General features: G+C 36.1%; 1 protein-coding gene across 1 annotated transcript in view; it reads right to left on the minus strand.

Annotated features, from left to right (window-relative positions):
- Nucleotides 1-24134, minus strand: part of AGBL4 (ATP/GTP binding protein like 4) — a 1461703-nt gene that overhangs the window by 1151703 nt on the left and 285866 nt on the right. The window contains exon 3 of the mRNA XM_030823879.1: nt 7747-7871. Coding sequence (XP_030679739.1) covers nt 7747-7871 — 125 coding nt within the window. The remainder of the gene's footprint in view (nt 1-7746; nt 7872-24134) is intronic.

Consider the following 24134-nt stretch of genomic DNA (forward strand, 5'->3'; position numbering starts at 1 on the left):
TGGGGTTACTTTTCATGATTTGAGAGGACTGACTCCAATTTTGAAAGAAGTTCTGCTGTGAGTAAAATGCTATTAGACAGCTTCACCTACTACAGAAATCTTTCATGAGTTAACTGATGAAGTCAACTGATGTGGTATACCTCATTGCTGTCTTATTTTAAGAAATTGCCACAGTCACCCCAACCTTCAGCAATAGCACCCTGATCAATCAGCAGCCATGAACATCAATGCAAGACCCTTCATCAGCCAAAAAGATTAAGACTCACTGAAGCCTCAGATGAATATTAACTTTTTTTGCAATAAAGTATTTCTTAATTAAGGTATACACATTGATTTTAGACATAATGCTATTGCACATTTTATAATATAGTGAGCATAACTTTTATATGCACCAGGGAAACAAAAAATTCATGTGACTCACTTTATTGTGATATTCATTTCATTGCTGTGATCTCAAACCAAACCCACAATATCTCTGAAGTATGCCTGTATGTTAAAAGGTTCACAGTCATTCCTTTTAGGTAGGAGGATTATGTGTTTGAGTTTTTTTCTTGCTTGCTTTCAATACTTAGCTATATTTCCCAAATTTGCTACAGTAAGCATTTCTACAGTGACTACCTAGGCACAAATCCTGTATAAACCACTTACTAATTGTATGATCTTCAGCAAGTTATTCATCCTTTCTTTGTCTCAGTTCCTTTCAGCTTCTTCAGCTGTAAAATGGGGGTCAGGATACTAAAAATGGTACTTACTTCAAAGAATTGCTTTGAGGAATAAATGAATGAATTAATATAAAGGGCTTAGAACACTACTTATGACACTGAAGTGCTCGTAAATTTTAGCTATTAATATAATAAGTTGAATGACAGAGAAAATGAGAACCTGTGTTATATTTCCTGCTAGTATTAGAAGTATAGTAATATTAATAGATAACATTTGCTGCACAGTTCCTATGTACCAGGCATTAAATTTAGTGTTTTATCTGCATCATCCCATGTGTTTCTCACATCAACCCTATTACGTACTATTAACCCCATTGAATAAATATAGAAATTAATAATTTAAATAGACAAATAGTTCAATAACTTTCTCAAGGTCACAGAGGCAGTAAGTGGAAGAGCTAGGCCTGGAGTGTATGTCTAACAAAAAGTCTGTATTCTTAACTAGTACATTTTGCTTGATGATGATGATGATGAGCATCAATAACAGGTTTTGAAAATAGGTGGAGGAGGAGGTGAAGGATAAACAGGAGAAAAGGAAGGATGAAAAGGAATAAGGGCAAAAAACCTGTTTTAGTAGCAGTTTCCTAGTAGTAATCTGCTGTGGTGGTGGTTTTTGTTCTTGCTGCTGTTGTTGCTATAGTTTGAATGAGAAAGCAACTTTACTTCATTCTGAGGTCTAGGCAGACGTCCAGTCTCAGAACTTCTGAAATTGCTTCTTGGTGGTGGTGGCCTTGGTGACCTTCAGCATGTTGAAGTGCACTATCTTCCTCAAGGGCTAGCAACTTGTCCACCATGATGATGTTGCTGACCTGGATGTCCTTGAAACAGAGGAACAGGTGTGCAGAAATGTTCTTGGGGTGCTCTTATAGGATTGCACTTATGGATGTAGTGGAGATAGTCCTGGTGGATGACAATGGTCCTCTGCATTCTCATGTTGGCCACCATGACAGACAGGATACTGTTGGGGTGTTTTAATAAAAACAATGGCCATCAAGTATTGAGTCCCTATTGTCTACCAAACACTATGGTAGTTGTGATGGTTAATACTGAGTATCAACTTGATTGGATTGAAGCATACAAAATATTAATCCTGGGTGTGTCTGTGAGGATGTCGTCAAAGGAGATTAACATTTGAGTCAGTGGGCTGGGAAAGGCAGACACACCCTTAATCTGGGTGGGCACAATGTAATCAGCTGCCAGCGGGGCTAGAATACAAGCAGGCAGAAAAATGTGAAAAGAGAGACTGGACTAGTTTCCCAGCTTGCATCTTTCTCCCTTGCTGGATACTTCCTGCCCTTGAACATCGGACTCCAAGTTCTTCAGTTTTGGAACTCAGACTGGCTTTCCTTGCTCCTCAGCCTGCAGATGGCCTATTGTGGGACCTTGTGATCGTATGAGTTAATACTTTAATAAACTCCCTTTTATATAATCATCAGATCTCGTGAGACTTAGTCACTATCATGAGAACAACACAGGAAAGACCTGCCCCCATGATTATCTTTCACCAGGTCCCCCCCAAAACACATGGGAATCAAGATGAGCTTTGGGTGGGGACACAGCCAAACCATATCAGTAGTCTCTTTACTTAACATTGTCTTGTTTAATTTTCACAAGACCCCTATGAATTAGTATTATTACTTTCATTTTACAGATGAGAAAACTGAGGTACCAAGAGATTATTTAAACTGATCACAGGTAAAACAGCTCATAAGTAAGAGTCAGAAATATAAACCAAAATTGGTTTAAATCCATTGTCTGTGCTAATTCCACTGTGATATGCTGCCTTTGTGGACTGCTGATTTTGGCCATGGCCAGGATGAAATTTCAGAGCCTGAATTCTCCAGAATTGAGACTAAAGAAGCAGCAAACTGGCCAGACACGGTGGCTCACGCCTGTAATCCCGGCACTTTGGGAGGCTGAGGCAGGTGGATCACGAGGTCAGGAGATCGAGACCATCCTGGCTAGCAGGGTGAAACCCCGCCTCTACTAAAAATACAAAAAATTAGCCGGGCATGGTGGCAGGTGCCTGTGGTCAGAGCTGCTCAGGAGGATGAGGCAGGAGAATGGCATGAAACTGGGAGGCAGAGCTTGCAGTGAGCCAAGATTGCGCCACTGCACTCCAGCCTGGGCGACAGAACAAGACTCTATCTCAAAAAAAAAAAAAAAAAAAAAAGGCAGCAAACTTTCTCAGAATCTTAAAGTAAAATTTAAACACATCTATGTAAAAGTGTGTATGTGTGCATGTGTATGTTTAAACTACATTACTTCTTATAGTAATCCAAGAAATACTATATTGTTAAACAAACACTTCTTTTTTCAAAATCTCCTATTACATACATCAGACGACAATCTATTGGCACTCCCAGGTAAAACAGGTTGATGAATTGAGAAAAGGAGTCAAAATAATAACTCTATCTGTTTTGATGTCTCATGTTATTGCTGGAATGCAATTAATTTATGACTAGAGGCCTGAGACATTGCATCATATCCCATTTATCTGTGTGAAGTTGCAAAACAAGTGAGGAAAAAGTAACAATTTATTATGGATTTCTGAACACTGGAGTTTATAAAACAAAGCAAGAAATTCACATAAAGGAATCTTATTCACTCTGATAGGACAGCAAAATAGTATAAACTTTCTGGCATCAATTTAGATATATGTGTAAAGAGTCTTTAAAATGTTCATATCCCTTTGCCTATCAGTTCCTCTCATAGAAATTTATCCTAAGGAAGCAAAATAAAATTTTGGTAACATTTCCTGCATCAAGATGTTCACTACATTGTTACTTATAACAACAACAAATGGAAAATAATCTTTATGACCAAGAATAAAGAGCTATTAATATAGCCATATTTATCAAACTTTTGATAACAGAAAATTGCCTGTGATAATATTTAGGTTCTTTAGAAGCAAAACATGAAAATTTATATACAGTACAAATTTAATTATGCTCCAAGATAGAAAATAAATAAGTTCAGAAATAAATACACCAAAAAAATTAACAGTATTTGCTTCCAGTTAGTAAACTTGTAATTTGTGTGTGTGTCGGGGGGTTCTTTTTCTCTGCTTCAAATAATTATATTTCCCAAATTTACTACATTGCACATTGACTATTTTTACAATAAAAATGGGAAAAATAACTTCAAAAAGATAAAAAAAAACACAAAAAAGAAATAAAGCTTAATCAATCCAAGCATAACATTTTATTTTCTCTTATTGGCTGAACTTTTAGCATATTTAAATAGGAAGATTTACTTTCATATCACACAAGTGCTCTCAGCTGCATTAATACATTTCCACGAAGAATATTTAATATCAGTTTTTTAGAGAGAAAATCACCTTTCCATAAAGGAATTTGGACATTTAGTTTTCATTGATTCTTGCAAATGCACTATTGAGCAACTACTTTTAGGGGTTAATATATCAGTCCTGGGATACAACACCATATGTTGAAAGCTTTTATTATTTCCTAGAAACATCAAGAAATATAACGCAAAAGCTAGACCTGTTTATACAATATATTTGACGCTGCAATTTTTAAAATTTATTTAATGGAGTCAGCGTGCAATGACTAATACATATATGTTTTTTTGCCTGCTAGTAGTACCAAGACCTAAATAACGTTCTTGACTAGATTACACTTATGCAGGTCTCATTTTAATGGAAAATTGAGAGATGAAAAAAAGATTATAGAAAGAGATGCTATAAAAACAGACCTCACAAGTCAAACTTCATAGTAAAACTATTTTCTTTAATGTAGACTACCATGAAAACAAATATCCTGTGAGCTAGAGATATATATTGTGTCTTTCCTGCAAATCTTTATGCCTTCTTAAGAGAGATTTCCATAATGTGATTATAGTTGATGAGGCAATGGCCCACAGTAAGAGGCTGATAAAAGCATCAAGCTCCAGGAAACCAGATAAACATGTTCATGATTTCTATTTGGAACAAGGATAAGATAGCACTCTATATGCAGACAGAACCCAGAGACAGGGAAAATATTGGTCTCTTCAACTTTAATAAATATGCATCCACAAAACAGACCCAACTCTCTTATAAGAATAACCCTTTAAAAAACATTCATGTTACTTGCTTAATTAATTGATAGATAAGATTGCAAAAGAGGCTGTATAGCTTTGACATGTAATAAGTAAGTTATAACACTCTGGCAGAGACATTTTGAACAACAAAAAGAACATCCTCGTAAACAAACTAGAAGAGCAAAGAACATTGTATGAGAAACTTGTCCAAAAGGCTATCTCAAGTAGTTTAACTGAAGGAACACATTTTTCCTAACTCTCTTATCATCTTACCCCTCTACTCCTCCTTGTATAAGCTGTATAAAGATAATCTTTATAGACACTTAAGTGAAAGAAAAACTGGGCCAGGAATTTAATGTGACCCAAAGTTAAAGAAACAGTATAATTTCAGAGCTTTTGCTAAATCTCTTTTTAGCAAAGACCACAATGAGGATAGATGATTCTCTTGTTTGAAAAGTAATTGGCCCCACTTCTTAGGAGTTAGTGGGTTCCTGGATCCAGCAGGCAAGCTGAAGGATGTGCTATGAAAAAAAAAGAGGAAAAGAATAATTCCCTTTATGAATTTAGAAATCATGGCAGATTATACTGCTTTTAAGAAAATGTTTTCCTAGGCCAGGTGCGGTGGCTCACGCCTGTAATCCCAGCACTTTGAGAGGCTGAGGCGGGCGGATCACAAGGTCAGGAGATCGAGACCATCCTGGCTAACATGGTGAAACCCTGTCTCTACTAAAAACACACAAAAAATTAGCTGGGCGTGGTGGTGGGCGCCTGTAGTCCCAGCTATTCAGGAGGCTGAGGCAGGAGAATGGCATGAACCCGGGAGGGAGGCAGAGCTTGCAGTGAGCCAAGATGATGCCACTGCACTCCAGCCTGGGCGACAGAGCGACACTGTCTCAAAAAAAAAAAAAAGAAAGAAAGAAAATGTTTTCCTTCCTTCATATGAGTTGACTACACTGCTTCAGAATTATTGTTTGTTTTCCAGGGGTATGTGTTTGTGACAACCATAAGTTGCTGATATGAGACAGGAACATTAACAAAAGAATGAGAGAGGTAATGAAGAAAAGAGGGGTCCCAAATTTGAAGTGAAAGACTCAGTCTAGTACATGTGACTAAAGCCTCCTATTGTGGATTACATTCTCTAGATTTAGTAACACAGACTTTGGAAAATATACTTTAAGGATTATTGATTGTCTTAGTGGAACAAGTAGGACAATCCTAGAATCAGGTGAACCCGTGTAGGTAAAGAGGGTTTTCCTAAGATAAGGAGAAAGGGAATGCCTACTGTTACTGTGGAAAACTGAAAAGGGAACTCTGCCATAGGAGAGTAAATAAAACCAAAAAGCAAAGTTAGGAACTAAGGTTTGTCCTTAAGAGGCTCTCTGTGTGTGGTGTAACTTTTTCTCCCTTGTCCTAACATTCTGAGACAAGTCAGATTTAGCAAATAATGTTCAGGGCTACTTTAGTAAATATTGCATACACTCAGTCTTGTGTCCATGGTGTTGTACAAAATTAAAGTATCAAAGTAAAGTGGCTATATTTGCACCCCCTTTTTGCTGAAGCTAGCTGCCAGGAATAATATTGTATAGGAGGCTCAAAGTCCCTAAATTATAGACACTGGCCACTGTCTGACACACAAGTCAAGTTGCCATTGAGATAAAATGATGAGAAGCAAGCAATCAGGGGATAGAGCAAGCAGAATGGATTGACCCAGGAGAAGCTAAACTCCCTAGGAGAAGCTAAACTCCCTACTTTTTCCCAAATATACTAGCAAAAGACAACATAAAGTAAGAAGGTAGATGTTGGATTGCAGGACTATGCTTTCAACTGCTTAAAACAATAATAATCTCACTATGTGTACGAAGTTTGTACAGAGTCTTCCATGATCAGTTGTCTCAATATAACGGAATAGTAACTGATATCTTACGATTTGAGTTTTATTAATGTTTATTCAAGCATGTTTTTAGTTCTCTTTATTTTCATCAATACTCTCTCTCATGAAAAATAGGATTCGAAAGTATTATAAAAACGTGCCCTATTAAAAAAATGTAGCTGAAGAAATTATGGTTAAAAGCAGTTTAATATGCTCGAAATACAAGTTGAGAATCCCTCATCTGAAAATCGAAAATCTAAAATGCTCCAAAATCCAAAACTTTTTGAGCACTGAAGTGATGCCACAAATGGAAAATAATAGTTTTTCATGGACAAAATTATTCAAAGTATTGTATAAAATTACTTCCAGGCTATGTATACAAGATGTATATGAAATATAAATGAATTTCATGTTCAGACTTGGGTACCCTCCCCAAGATATCTCGGTATGTATTATATATGCAAATATTTCAAACTCTGAAAAAAAAACTGAAACACTTCTGGTCCCATGCATTTAAGATAAGGTCTACTCAACTTGTAAAAGGAAAGTCAGTACACAGAAGCACAAGCAAAAATATTTTCCAGAATCACTAGAGAGGGCTGTAAACATGGTTCCGTGTTTCCCAGCAGCCAAAGCAAAGGGAAAATAGGATGAGTTACAAGAATCATATTGTCTTAAAGATACAAACACCATGTTGTACAGAAGAAAAGCTTTTCTTTTGAAACGGAGACTTGTGAGAAATGTTTCTCACAGATCTTTATAAAGAACAGACAATAGAGAACAACACCCTTTGTAAACATAATAGCAAGTCTCTTCCAGTGTTTCCTTATAGTGTCCCTCAAGAAATCCTAACATATCATGCTAATGCTTCAATCAGAAAGGAACACTTTATTCTCAGATGAAATATTTGTATTATTTAAAAACCATCAGATAACGAAAGTCAACATATTGTACCTATTTCTCTGTATCTCTTGAACCAAAACTGTATCATTGTTGTGGATAAACAAGAATATATTCTTAATATAGTCATTATTTTGATATTTCTAAAAGAAGACAAAAGCATATTATTCTTACCAAAACCACTCTGAAGGTATCCGCTATTTACCTCACCTGTGATTCTTTCACATTTTCAACAGTAAAGTTGAACCAGACTCGGAAGCGTGGATTACAGGTGTCCGGTCTAATGAACAGATCATACTCAAACTCAGAGACCTGGTCCACCCGGCCCAGGTTACCTGGTAATAAAAATTAAGAGAATTGTGTTTTAATAGAAGTTCATGCAGCCAATGGTACACACATTTAAATATTATGCTCTCTGATAGTGGCATTTGTCAACATTCAGTACTTGAAGGCTCAGTGTTCACAATCCATAGGGCTGCCAAGTCTGAATGCAGCCCAGAGTAAGAAAAGCTTTCAGCTAGGCCAGGCTGTGGTGCAAGCTTCTCTGTCTGGCCCTTCTGACCCAGATCCTTTTATGCTACAAGTGTCTTTGACAGACCAGGATATTATATAAAGCCTGTGGTAAGTCCCTACAAACCAAGAGAAGAATGGCAAACTTTGGTTTCTTACTTAGAAAAGTGAGGATGATAATACCTTATGTATTTTGTATTAAGCTTCATTGTATACAAACTACCTGTAATACATTTGATCTTGTTTAATTTTTACAACAGGCAAATGTGGTTTGTACTGAGCTTCTTATATCCTAAACTTCTATCAGAATATGTTAAAGAATATGTAGAGTAAGGTTTTAAACAAAAAAATTAGAATTGCTACATAAGAATAACACAATCATGAAACTTAATTTCCACTTTCTCCATCAAGAGAACTAACAGTTATATAAAAAATGTGTAAACTTAGGTGTTATCTCCATTTTCTGTATTGTCTCTCCTTTTTCTCACTGATATTCTAATGAGCAGTGAATTGTTAGAGAGGCAACATATTTGTTACACAACGGTACTGAATTTGGAGTCAGAAGAACTAGTTTAGTTTTAGTTCTGGAACTAACTAAGCAACTTTAGACAATTCACTTAACCTCTTCCAACATCTGTTTCCTCAACTATAAAGTTACAATCATATTAATAGAAACATGAAAATTTATTTCTATGCCAACTACTATGAACACTACTTGAAATTAACATACACAATTTATATGAATATTAAGTTTTGATAGAAAATTAAGGTTTTCTGAGCATTTCTACATGCCACATACTGTCCTAAATGCTAAATGAACTAAACTATTTGATCCTTACAACAACTCCTATGAGGTAGAGACCATTACTATCCCCATTTTACATCTGAGAAAACCAAGGTACAGAGAACTTACCCAAAGTTATATAGCAAGTAAACAAGTAAAAGTCACATTTGGGATTTGAATTCAAGCAACCTGGATCTAACCACTAGACAATATAGCTGTCTACCTAACAGAGCTGGTAGGAATAATAAACAAATAATATAAATTGAAAGCACACGAAAAGTAGTAAGGCTTAATAAAATTACTATTTTTAAAATAACAAGAAGTTGAAAAGGTAGTTTTTTCCCTCTAAAAGTTCATGATCTAAAAATTAAATATTAATATTCACTTCAATATTCAAAGGAATGCAGATTTTCATTTTGTTCTTCATACTAAAACAGTATAAATGGGTTTTGATAAACAGTAACATCTTAAAATTACTGTGGCATATAGTGTCCAATAATAATGTACCATATGTGTCTAGAAATTTATAGTTTCAAAATGATTTGACATCTTTTATATTATTAAATCCTCACCATGACCCAGTGATAGGTAAATTGAAACCCAAAAATGTTTAGGGCTTGCTTAAGTTCATGTTTTAAAGCACCAGGGTGAGACCATAAATTAAAGACTTCTGATTTCATTGTGTTTTTCTTTCAGAATCTACCATAGCTACAACCAATTCATTTATTAAGCCATTTAATCAGTAATTCATTCAAAAGGCACTATGCTTTGTGTTATAAAAGAGACTAGATAGTATCAAACATATACTTTCTTTGTGCCCACTAAACTTATAGTCTCAAAGAATAGTGAACATCTGGTCTTTGGCCTACTGTACTCTGTTGACCTTCTTCATCATTCTTGTGATGAGCATTCTCTGTATGTGTGTGTGTGTACATAAATAATACTTTCCTTATATGCAATTAAGTGCCAGTTTATGGCCTTCTGGAAATAACTATTTCAGAATAAGCTAATAATGCTTCCATATCATCTGGTTCTCTTTCATTAAATGAAACACAAGGAAAGAAAACAAACACACTCTAAAATACATAGGTAGGATTTTGGGGGTGGAGCCAAGATGGCCGAATAGGAAGAGCTCAGGTCTCCAACTCCCAGCCTGAGTGACACAGAAGACGGGTGATTTCTGCATTTCTGTTTGAGGTACTGGTTTCATCTCACTAGGGAGTGCCTAACAGTGGGTGCAGGACAGTCAGTGAAGTGCACTGTGCACGAGCCGAAGCAGGGCGAGGCATTGCCTCACTCGGGAAGTGCAAGGGGTCAGGGAGTTCCCTTTCCTAGTCAAAGAAACGGGTAACAGACCGCACCTGGAATATCGGGTCAGTCCCACCCTAATACTGCGCTTTTCCAACGGGCCTGGAAAACGGCACACTAGGAGATGTGTGCCGCACCTGGCTCAGAGGGTCCTATGCCCACGGAGTCTCGCTGATTGCTAGCACAGCAGTCTGAAATCAAGCTGCAAGGTGGCAGCGAGGCTGGGGGAGGGGCGCCCGCCATTGCCCAGGCTTGCTTAGGTAAACAAAGCAGCCAGGAAGCTCCAACTGGGTGGAGTCCAGCACAGATCAAGGAGGCCTGCCTGCCTCTGTAGGCTCCACCTCCGGGGGCAGGGCACAGACAAACAAAAAGTCAGCAGGAACCTCCACAGACTTAAATGTCCCTGTCTGACTGAAAGCTTTGAAGAGAGTAGTGGTTTTCCCAGCACACAGCTGGAGATCTGAGAACAGACAGACTGCCTCCTAAAGTGGGTCCCTCACCCCTGAGCAGCCTAACTGGGAGGCACCCACCCAGTAGGGACAGACTGACACCTCACTTGGCCGGGTACTCCTCTGAGACAAAACTTCCAGAGGAACTATCAGACAGCTGAATTTCTGGTCTCATGAAAATCCGCTGTTCTGCAGCCACCGCTGCTAACACCCAGCCAAACAGGGTCTGGAGTGGACCTCTAGTAAACTCCAACAGACCTGCAGCTGAGGGTCCTGTCTGGTAGAAGGAAAACTAACAAACAGAAAGGACATCCACACCAAAAACCCATCTGTACAACACCATCATCAAAGACAAAAAGTAGATAAAACCACAAAGATGGGGAAAAAACAGAGCAGAAAAACTGGAAATTCTAAAAAGCAGAGCACCTCTCCTCCTCCAAAGGAACGCAGTTCCTCACCAGCAATGGAACAAAGCTCGATGGAGGATGACTGTGACGAGTTGAGAGAAGAAGGCTTCAGACGATCAAACTACTCTGAGCTATGGGAGGAAATTCAAAACAATACCAAAGAAGTTAAAAACTTTGAAAAAAAATTAGAAGAATGGATAACTAGAATAACCAATGGAGAGAAGGGCTTAAAGGAGCTGATGGAGCTGAAAGCCAAGTTTCGAGAACTACGCGAAGATTGCAGAAGCCTCAGTAGCAGATGCGATCAACTGGAAGAAAGGGTATCGCTGATGGAAGATGAAATGAATGAAATGAAGCGAGAAGGGAAGTTTAGAGAAAAAAGAATAAAAAGAAATGAACAAAGCCTCCAAGAAATTTGGGACTATGTGAAAAGACCAAACCTATGTCTGATTGGTGTACCTGAAAATGATGGGGACAATGGAACCAAGTTGGAAAGCACTCTGCAAGATATTATCCAAGAGAATTTCCCCAATCTAGCAAGGCAGGCCAACATTCAGATTCAGGAAATACAGAGAATGCCATAAAGATACTCCTCGAGAAGAGCAACTCCAAGACACATAATTGTCAGATTCACCAAAGTTGAAATGAAGGAAAAAATGTTAAGGGCAGCCAGAGAGAAAGGTCGGGTTACCCACAAAGGGAAGCCCATCAGACTAACAGCTGATCTCTTGGCAGAAACTCTACAAGCCAGAAGAGAGTGGGGGCCAATATTCAACATTCTTAAAGAAAAGAATTTTCAACCCAGAATTTCCTATCCAGCCAAACTAAGCTTCATAAGTGAAGGAGAAATAAAATACTTTACAGACAAGCAAATGCTGGGTGATTTTGTCACCACCAGGCCTGCCCTAAAAGAGCTCCTGAAGGAAGCACTAAACATGGAAAGGAACAACCGGTACCAGCCACTGCAAAAACATGCCAAATTGTAAAGACCATCGAGGCTAGGAAGAAACTGCATCAACTAACGAGCAAAATAACCAATTAACATCATAATGACAGGATCAGATTCACACGTAACAATATTAACATTAAATGTAAATGGGCTAAATGCTCCAATTAAAAGACACAGATTGGCAAACTGGATAAGGAGTCAAGACCCATGAGTGTGCTGTATTCAGGAAACGCATCTCACGTGCAGAGACACACATAGACTCAAAATAAAGCGATGGAGGAAGATCTATCAAGCAAGTGGAAAACAAAAAAAGGCAAGGGTTGCAATCCTAGTCTCTGATAAAATAGACTTTAAACCAACAAAGATCAAAAGAGACAAAGAAGGCCATTACATAATGGTAAAGGGATCAATTCAACAAGAAGAGCTAACTATCCTAAATATATATGCACCAAACACAGGAGCACCCAGATCCATAAAGCAAGTCCTGAGTGACCTACAAAGGGACTTAAACTCCCACACAATAATAATGGGAGATTTTAACACCCTACTGTCAACATTAGACAGATCAACGAGACAGAAAGTTAACAAGGATATCCAGGAATTGAACTCAGCTCTACACAAAGTGGACCTAATAGACACCTACAGAACTCTCCACCCCAAATCAACAGAATATACATTTTTTTCAGCACCACACCACACCTATTCCAAAATTGACCACATAGTTGGAAGTAAAGATCTCCTCAGCAAGTGTAAAAGAACAGAAATTATAACAAACTGTCTCTCAGACCACAGTGCAATCAAACTAGAACTCAGGATTAAGAAACTCACTCAAAACCGCTCAACTACATGGAAACTCAACAACCTGGTCCTGAATGACTATTGGGTACATAATGAAATGAAGGCAGAAATAAAGATGTTCTTTGAAACCAACGAGAACAAAGACACAACATACCAGAATCTCTGGGACACATTCAAAGCAGTGTGTAGAGGGAAATTTATAGCACTAAATGCCCACAAGAGAAAGCAGGAAAGATCCAAAATTGACACCCTAACATCACAATTAAAAGAACTAGAAAAGCAAGAGCAAACACATTCAAAAGCTAGCAGAAGGCTAGAAATAACGAAAATCAGAGCAGAACTGAAGGAAATAGAGACACAAAAAACCCTTCAAAAAACTAATGAATCCAGGAGCTGGTTTTTTGAAAAGATCAACAACATTGATAGACTGCTAGCAAGACTAATAAAGAAGAAAAGAGAGAATAACCAAATAGACGCAATAACAAATGAAAAAGGGGATATCACCACCGATCCCACAGAAATACAATCTACCATCAGAGAATACTACAAACACCTCTAGGCAAATAAACTAGAAAATCTAGAAGAAATGGATAAATTCCTCGACAAATACACCCTCTCAAGACTAAACCAGGAAGAAGTTGAATCTCTGAATAAACCAATAACAGGTTCTGAAATTGTGGCAATAATCAATAGCTTACCAACCAAAAAGAGTCCAGGACCTGATGGATTCACAGCTGAATTCTACCAGAGGTACAAGGAGGAACTGGTACTATTCCTTCTGAAACTATTCCAATTGATAGAAAAAGAGGGAATCCTCCCTAACACATTTTATGAAGCCAGCATCATCCTGATACCAAAGCCTGGCAGAGACACAACCAAAAAAGAGAATTTCAGACCAATATCCTTGATGAACATTGATGCAAAAATCCTCAATAAAATACTGGCAAACCGAATCCAGCAGCACATCAAAAAGCTTATCCACCATGATCAAGTGGGCTTCATCCCTGGGATGCAAGGCTGGTTCAACATATGCAAATCAATAAATGTAATCCAGCATATAAACAGAACCAAAGACAAAAACCACATGATTATCTCAATAGATGCAGAAAGGCCTTTGACAAAATTCAACAACCCTTCATGCTAAAAACTCTCAATAAATTAGGTATTGATGGGATGTATCTCAAAATAATAAGAGCTATCTATGACAAACCCACAGCCAATATCATACTGAATGGGCAAAAACTGGAAGCATTCCCTCTGAAAACTGGCACAAGACAGGGATGCCCTCTCTCACCACTCCTATTCAACATAGTGCTGGAAGTTCTGGCCAGAGCAATCAGGCAGGAGAAGGAAATAAAGGGTATTCAATTAGGAAAAGAGGAAGTCAAACTGTCCCTGTTTGCAGATGACATGATTGTATATCTAGAAAACTCCACTGTCTCAGCCCAAAATCTCCTTAAGCTGATTAGCAACTTCAGCAAAGTCTCAGGATACAAAATCACTGTACAAGAATCACAAGCATTCTTGTACACCAATAACAGACAAACAGAGAGCCAAATCATGAGTGAACTCTCATTCACAATTGCTTCAAAGAGAATAAAATACCTAGGAATCCAACTTACAAGGGATGTGAAGGACCTCTTCAAGGAGAACTACAAACCATTGCTCAATGAAATAAAAGAGGATACAAACAAATGGAAGAACATTCCATGCTCATGGGTTGGAAGAATCAATATCATGAAAATGGCCATACTGCCCAAGGTAATTTATAGATTCAATGCCATCCCCATCAAGCTACCAATGACTTTCTTCACAGAATTGGAAAAAACTACTTTAAAGTTCATATGGAATCAAAAAAGAGCCCGCATCGCCAAGTCAATCCTAAGCCAAAAGAACAAAGCTGGAGGCATCAAGCTACCTGACTTTAAACTATACTACAAGGCTACAGTAACCAAAATAGCATGGTACTGGTACCACAACAGAGGCATAGATAAATGGAACAGAACAGAGCCTTCAGAAATGATGCCGCATATCTACAACTATCTGATCTTTGACAAACCTGACAAAAACAAGAAATGGGGAAAGGATTCCCTATTTAATAAATGGTGCTGGGAAAACTGGCTAGCCATATGTAGAAAGCTGAAACTGGATCCCTTCCTTACACCTTATACAAAAATTAATTCAAGATGGATTAAAGACTTAAATGTTAGACCTAAACCATTAAAATCCTACAAGAAAACTAGGCAATACCATTCAGGACATAGGCATGGGCAAGGACTTCATGTCTAAAACACCAAAAGCAATGGCAACAAAAGCCAAAATTGACAAATGGGATCTCATTAAACCAAAGAGCTTCTGCATAGCAAAAGAAACTACCATCAGAGTGAACAGGCAACCTACAGAATGGGAGAAAATTTTTGCAACCTACTCATCTGACAAAGGGCTAATATCCAGAATCTACAATGAACTGAAACAAATTTACAAGAAAAAAACAAACAGCCCTATCAAAAAGTGGGCAAAGGACATGAACAGACACTTCTCAAAAGAAGACATTTATGCAGCCAAAAAACACATGAAAAAATGTTCATCATCACTGGCCATCAGAGAAATGCAAATCAAAACCACAGTGAGATACCATCTCACACCAGTTAGAATGGCCATCATTAAAAAGTCAGGAAACAACAGGTGCTGGAGAGGATGTGGAGAAATAGGAACACTTTTACACTGTTGGTGGGACTGTAAACTAGTTCAAGCATTGTGGAAGTCAGTGTGGCGATTCCTCAGGGATCTAGAACTAGAAATACCATTTGACCCAGCCATCCCATTACTGGGTATATACCCAAAGGACTATAAATCATGCTGCTATAAAGACACATGCACACGTATGTTTATTGCGGCACTATTCACAATAGGAACAAACCCAAATGTCCAACAACAATAGACTGGATTAAGAAAATGTGGCACATATACACCATGGAATACTATGCAGCCATAAAAAATGATGAGTTCATGTCCTTTGTAGGGACATGGATGAAACTGGAAACCATCATTCTCAGTAAACTATAGCAAGGACAAAAAACCAAACACCACATGTTCTCACTCATAGGTGGGAATTGAACAATGAGAACTCATGGACACAGGAAGGGGAATGTCACACTCCAGGGACTGTTGTGGGCTGGGGGTAGGGGGGAGGGACAGCATTAGGAGATATACCTAATGCTAAATGATGAGTTAATGGGTGCAGGAAATCAACATGGCACATGGATACATATGTAACAAACCTGCACATTGTGCACATGTACCCTAAAACCTAAAGTATAATAAAAAAAAAAAAAACTACGAGAAAAAAAAATAAATAAAATAAAAAAATAAAATAAAATACATAGGTAGGACAAATATAACACAAAACATAAGCTGTAGATTTTATACCCAAATATATCACTAAATGTGTTATATGTAAATGGATTAAAATTACAATTAAGACAAAATGGATGAACCTGGAGCACATTATGCTAAGTTAAATAAGCCAGATGCAAAAAGAAAAATATTGCATGACTTCACTTATATGTAGAATCTGAAAGAAAAAAAGCCAAACACACAGAAACAGAAAATAGAATGGTGGTTACCAGGGGCAGATGGTGGTGGACAAAATGAGGTATGTAGGTCAAAGAGTAGAAAATCACAATTATGTATGATGACTAAACCTAGAGATCATGTAGAGCATGAGGATTATAGTTAATAATATTATATAACATACTGGAAATGTGCTAAGAAAGTAGATTTTAGTAGCTTTTACCGTGCATACATATACCAAAAAAAGTTAACTATATGAGATAATAAATATGCTAATATGCTTGACTTTGGTAGTCATTGCATTATGTATATCAAAACATAATGTTCTACGTCTTATATATATATAATTAAATAATTTTTTAAATACAAGACAAAATTTTATTTTGGATATAATACGAACTAATGCTTATAAACACAAGCTTTCCTTTTAGGAGCACAAAAAGATTGAAAATAAAATGACAAAAAGTTTTAACAGAAAAGCACTCTTAATAAGAAAGCAAATGTAACTATATATATACTTATATCAGACAACATAGACTATAAATCAAGTAACATTACTAGAAATGAATAGGGGTATTTCATGATGAAAAAGGGTAATTCCACCAAGAACATATAAAAACATTAAAAAGATAGATAGATAGATAGATAGATAGATAGATAGATAGATAGATAGATCGATCTTTAAAGTATGTAAGTAAAATTTGACAAAATTAAAACATAGATTAATCTAGAATCAAAATGAGAAATTTAACACGCCAATATCCCTTACTGTAAAAAATACCAAAAGAAATATTCAGCAAAGGATTGAGATAATTTGAAAACATGATTTTAAAAATACCTAGTTTTAATTATGAAACACATTATATTTATAGAAATAAAGAATATACATTCTTTTCAAATGTACATGATGTTCTTCTCAAAACTGATCATATGCTCATCCATAAAGCAAGTCCCAATTAATTTCAAAGGAGTGATCTAATACTGCATGTGTTCTCTCATTTCAGTAATAATATTTTAAACTAAATTGTGTTCAATATATGAGAATCGAAAAGTGTAACATATAGCTAAATCCACTCTAAGATGTAAATTTATAACCATACATGCACATACATATACATATATAGTTACAGATGATTAATTTTTCAGTGATTTATACATGTGGATAAAGATCAATGATCCATGCTTCTGTTTTAAAAAGGTAAAAAAAGAATGGTATTTTCAAAACAAAAAGCAGAGGCAAGCAAAAAGAACAGAAAATATTTAAAAAATTATCTGAATGTACCCTAAAAATTTTAAATGTGAAAGTTTGATACTTTGAAATAGACTTTTAATATTAAAAAACTCTTAGCAAAGCTCACCAAGAAGAAATAAACCACATATTATTAATATCAAAATAATAAAAAGAGACTGACTTTATCAGAATGATAAAATAGGTGGTTTTAGCTCTAATACCCCCAGATAAATACTGGTTTAATAACCATTCATGGTGATGCCTGTAATCCCAGGTACATGGGAGGCTTAGGCAGGAGAATCACTTGAACCTAGGAGGTGGAGGATATAGTAAGCCAAGATGGCGCCACTGCACTCCAGCCTGGGTAATAGAGTGAGACTCTGTCTCAAAAAAAAAAAAAAATGTATACATTAAGATTTGCTAAGAGAGTAGATCTTATGTTAAGTATTTTTATCACAAAAATAGTAATAATATATAAAGAAAGCAGAAGGAAACTTTTGGAGATGATGGATATATTTATGGATAAGCCTGTGGTAATGGTTTCACAGATGTATAGTTATCTCCAAACTCATCAAATTGTATACAACAAATATGTGCAGCTTTTTGTGTGTCAATCACACCTCAAAAAAGTAATTTAAGGAAAAAATAATACTTGGGGGAAAAGGAAAAAAGAGCAAAATAAACCCAAAGAAAGCAGAATAAATATAATAATAAAGATAAGAGTAGAAATAAATGACATAGAGAATAGAAAACATTACTGAAAGCCAATAAACACAAAATTCGTCCTTTGAAGTGATCAACAAAAGTGACAACTTTAAATTGATTGGCTAACAAAAAAGAGAGAGGACTCTAATTTGTAAAATCAGAAATTAAACAGAGGACATACTATAACCAACTGTACATCAAAAAATTAAATAACCTAAATGAAATGGCATTTGTTGTTTTAAAAGAAAAGCACTATCAACAAGAAGCAAATGTAACTATACTTATATCAGACAACATAGACTATAAATCAAGTAACATTACTAGAAATGAATAGGGGTGTCTCATGATGAAAAAGGGTAATTCCACCAAGAACATATAAAAACAGTAAATAGATAGATAGATCTTTAAAGTATGTTGTCTGGAAAAACAACAAACAAAGTTGACTAAAAGTAAATATGGATACCTGAATAGATCTAAAACAAGTAGTATTAAATTAATAATCAAAAAACTTCCCACCAGGAAAATTCTATGTCCAGATGTTTTCACAGGTAAATTCTGTAAAATTAAAACTTGTTTAAAATTAACACCAATTCTTGGCTGGGTGTGGTGGCTCACACGTGTAATCCCAGCTCTTTGGGAGGCCAAGGCAGGCAGATCACAAGGTCAAGAGATCGAGACCATCCTGGCCAACATGGTGAAACCCCGTCTCTACTAAAAATACAAAAACTAGCTGGGCATAGTGGTGCATGCCTGTAGTCCCAGCTACTCTGGAGGCTGAGGCAGGAGAATCACTTGATCCCAGGAGGCAGAGGTTGCAGTGAGCCGAGATCATGCCACTGCACTCCAGCCTGTTGATAGAGCGAGGCTCCATCTCAACAAAATAAAATAAAATAACACCAATTCTTAACAAACTCTTGCCAAAAAAAAAAAAAACGAAGAAAAGATAACACTTCCAAACTCATTCTATGAAACCAGGATTACCTGGATCTTAAAATCAGATGGAGATATCATGACGACAAAAACAAAAACAATAACAAATAAAAAATACAGAACAACATCCCTATAAATATAAACTCAAAAATCTTCAAAGAAATACTAACAAACTGAATCTAGCAACATAAAAAATGATTATACACCATGACAGGTGAGATTTATCCCAGAAATTCAAAGTTGGTACAACACACGAAAATCAACTAATGCAATATAACACATTATTAAAATAAGGGCCAAAAACACAAGGATCATCTAACAGATGCAGAAAAAACATCTGACAAAATCTTACACATTTCATGATAAGAATACTCCAGACAAATGAATACAAGGGACCTTCCTCAAACTCATAAAGGGTATATTTGAAAAACACACAGCTAACAGCCCACTTAATGGTGAAAGACTGAACATTATCCCTCTAAGATCAGGGAGAAGATAAGCATCTTTGTTTTTGCCATTTCTATTCAAAATTGTTGTGGAGATTCCAGAAAGGACAAGTATGCCAGAAAAAAAAGCATTCATATTGAAAAGGAAGAAATAAAATTATTTCTATTTGCAGGTGACATAATTTTTAAGCAGAAAAACCTAAGGAATCCACATACAAAAAAAAAACTATTTGAGCTAAAAAACAATTTCAGTAAAGTTTCAGAATACAATCCATATACAAAACCAATTGTATCTCTATATGCCAGCAATGAACATTCTGAAAATAAAATAAACAGTTCCATTTACAATAGCATCAAAATAATACTTAGTTAAGTTAACAAAAGGAATGCCAATAGATTTAATCCAAGAATGCAAGGTTCTTTTAACACTTAAAAAGCAAGCAACATAATTCACCATATGGACAAAATAAAGAGAATAACCTTAAGATATATTTCAGTAGATGCCGAAAAAACATTTGACAAATTCCACACGCATTAACGATTTAAAAAAAAAAAACAAAACACTTCCATCAAACTTCAACTAGTAGGAAACTTCCTGATATAGACAAAGGGCATGAATTGAAAGCAAAAATGTAGCACTAATGTCATACTTAATGGTACAATATTTAATTATTTATCCGAGATCAAGCATGTAGGGTGTCCTTCTATTCAACATTATTATAAAGACCCAAGATATTGCAATAGAGCAAGAAAAACAAATAAAAGACATAAAGATTAGGAAAGAGGAAATAATACTATAACTTTCCTTACTTACAGATGATAGTGTTATTTACATAGATTTTTCTATGTAAAGAATAGAAAATTGACAACTACTTGAGCCAATAAATAAATTTAGCAAAGTCACAGATACAAAGTGAATATATGAAAATAACTGCAGTAGCAACAAGCAATGGCACTACTAGCAAAAAATTAAAAATAAAATTTTAAGGATCCCATTCATGGTTGAAACAAAAAACCACAAGGTACCTAGAAATAAATCTAACCAAAGATATCCAAGTCTTCTGCACTAAAAACTACAAAATATTATTGAGAGAATTTGAAGAATACCTTAAAATGGTATTTCTCCCCAATGTATGTATACAGATTCAGAGGAACCACAGTCAAATTCTGGAAGCCTTTTTGTAGAACTTGATTACCTCATTCTACATTGTATGCGAAAATGTAATATAATATCATAAAAGCAATTTTAGTGAAAACTGTTATAAATTTAGTAATCAAGACAGTTTGGTAATTCAAAATGATAGACCTTTACATGTATGAAACAGAATGGAGAGTCCAGAAATAGGCCCACATATTTATGAGCAATTTACTTTAACAAAGATGGCAAGGCAATTTAATAAAGAGGTAAGTATTTAAATGAGTAATGTTCAATATAAATAATTAACCCTTACTGAAAATCTTATACAAAAATTACCTCAAAATGGATCATAGACACAAATGTAAAACCCAAAATTATAACATGTGTAGAAGAAAACATAAAAGAATGATACTGCCTAGGTTTTCTTCTAGGGTTTTTATTGTTCTAGGTCTTACCTTTAAATTTTTAATACATCTTGAGTTAATTTTTGTATGGTGTAAGGAAGGGGTCCAGTTTCAGTTTTCTGCATATGGCTAGCCAGTTTTCCCAACACCATTTATTAAATAGGGAATCCTTTCCCCATTGCTTGTTTTTGTCAGGTTTGTCAAAGATCAGATGGTTGTAGATGTGTGGTGTTATTTCTGAGGCCTCTTTTCTGTTCCATTGGTCTATATATCTGTGTTGGTACCAGTACCATGTTGCTGGGGTTACTGTAGCCTTGTCGTATAATTTGAAGTCAGGTACTGTGATGCCTCCAGCTTTGTTCTTTTGCTTAGGATTGTCTTGAATATACAGGATCTTTCTTGGTTCCATATGAAATTTAAAGTAGTTTTCTAATTCTGTGAAGAATGTCAATGGTAACTTGATGGGAATAGCAGTGAATCTATAAATTTACTTTGGGGAGTATGGCCATTTTCACAATATTGATTCTTCCTATCCATGAGCATGGAATGTTTTTCCACTTGTTTGTGTCCTCTCTTATTTCCTTGAGCAGTGGTTTGTAGTTCTCCTTAAAGAGGTCCTTCACATCCCTTGTAAGTTGTATTCCTAGGTATTTTATTCTCTTTGTAACAACTGTGAATAGGAGTTAACTCATGATTTGGCTTTCTCTTTGTCTATTGTTGTTGTGTAGGAATGCTTGTGAGTTTTGCACATTGATTTTGTATCCTGTCACTTTGCTGAAGTTATCAGCTTAAGAATATTTTGAGCTGAGATGAGGGGATTTTCTAAATATACAGCCATGTTATCTGCAAACAGAGACAATTTGACTTCCTCTCTTCCCATTTGAATACCCTTTATTTCTTTCTCTTGCCTGATAGCCCTAGCCAGAACTTTCGATACTATGTTGAATAGGAGCCGCGAGAAAAGGCATCCTTGTATTGTGCCAGTTTTCAAAGATAATGTTTCCAGCTTTTGGTCATTCAGTATGATATTGGCTGTGGGTTTGTCATAAATTGCTCTTATTATTTTGAGATACATTCCATCAATACCTAGTTTATTGAGTGTTTTTTACCATGAAAGGGTGTTGAATTTTATCGAAGGCCTTTTCTGCATCTATTGATATAATCATGTGGCTTTTGTCATTGGTTCTGTTTATGTGATGGATTATGTTCATTGATTTGCATATGTTGAACCAGCCTTGTATCCCAGGGATGAAGCCAACTTGATCGTGGCAGATAAGCTTTTCAATGTGCTGCTGGATTCAGTTTGCCAGTATTTTATTGAGGATTTTCCCATCTATGTTAATCAGGGATATTGGCCTGAAATTTTCTTTTTCTTTTTTTGTTGTGTCTGCCAGGTTTTGGTATCAAGATGAGGCTGGCCTCATAAAATGAATTGCAGAGGAGTCCCTGTTTTTCTACTGTTTGAAATAGTTTTAGAAGGAATGGTACCAGCTCCTCTTTGTACTTCTGGTGGAATTCAGCTGTGAATCTGTCTAGTCCTGGGCTTTTGTTGGTTGGTAGGCTCTTAATTACTGCCTCAACTTCAGAACATTTTATTGGTCTAATTCAGGGATTTGACTTCTTCCTGGTTTAGTCTTGGGAGGGTGTTGTGTCCAGGAATTCATCCATTTCTTCTAGATTTTCTAGTTTATTTGCATAGAGGTGTTTAAAGTATTCTCTGATGGTAGTTTGTATTTCTGTGGGGTCAGTGGTGATATCCCCTTTATCATTTTTTATTGTGTTTATTGTATTCTTTTTTCTTTTCTTCTTTATTAGTCTGGCCAGCAGTCTATTTTGTTAATCTTTTCAACAAACCAGCTACTACATTCATTGATTTTTTGAAGGCTTTTTCATCTCTATCTCCTTCAGTTCTGCTCTGATATTAGTTATTTCTTGTCTTATGCTAGCTTTTTAATTTGTTTCCTCTTGCTTCTCTAGTTCTTTTCATTGTGATGTTAGGATGTCGATTTTAGATCTTTCCTACTTTCTCATGAGGGCATTTTAGTGCTATAAATTTCCCTCTAAACACTGCTTTAGCTGTGTCCCAGAGATTCTGGTATGTTGTGTCTTTGTTCTCATTGGTTTCAAAGAACTTCTTTATTTCTGCCCTAATTTTATTTACCCAGTAGTCACTCAGGAGCAGGTTGTTCAGTTTCCATGTAGTTGTATGGTTTTGAGTGAGTTTCCTAATCTTGAACTCTAATTTGATTGCACTATGGTCTGAGAGACTGTTTCTTATGATTTCTGTTCTTTTGCATTTGCTGAGGAGTGTTTTACTTCCAATTATGTGGGAAATTCTAGAATAACTGTTATGTGGTGCTGAGAAGAATGTATATTCTGTTGATTTGGGGTGGAGAGTTCTGTACATGTCTATTACGTCTGCTTGGTCCACAGCTGAGTTCAAGTCTTGAATATCCTTGTTAATTTTCTGTCTCGTTGATCTGTCTAATATTGACAGTGAGGTGTTAAAGTCTCCCACTATTACTGTGTGGGAGTCTATCTCTTTGCAGGTCTCTAAGAACTTGCTTTAAGAATTGGGTGCTACTGTATTGGGTGCATATATATTTAGGATAGTTAACTCCCTTGTTGCGTTGATCCCTTTACCATTATGAAATGCATTTCTTTGTCTTTTTTTATCTTTGTTGACTTAAGGTCTGTTTTATCAGAGACTAGGATTGCAATCCCTGCTTTTTTTTTTCTTATCATTTCGTTGGTACATATTCCTAAATCCTTTTATTTTGAGCCTATGTGTGTCTTTGCACATGAGATGGGTCTCGTGAATATAGCACAAAGATGGATCTTGATCCTTTATCTAATTTGCCAGTCTGTGTCTTTTAACTGGGGCATTTAACCCATTTACATTTGAGGTCAGTATTGTCATGTGTGATTTTGATCTTGTCATTATGATGCTAGCTGGTTATTTTGGC

This window comes from Nomascus leucogenys, chromosome 12 (assembly GCF_006542625.1).
Source record: "Nomascus leucogenys isolate Asia chromosome 12, Asia_NLE_v1, whole genome shotgun sequence".
Classification (NCBI taxonomy): domain Eukaryota; kingdom Metazoa; phylum Chordata; class Mammalia; order Primates; family Hylobatidae; genus Nomascus; species Nomascus leucogenys.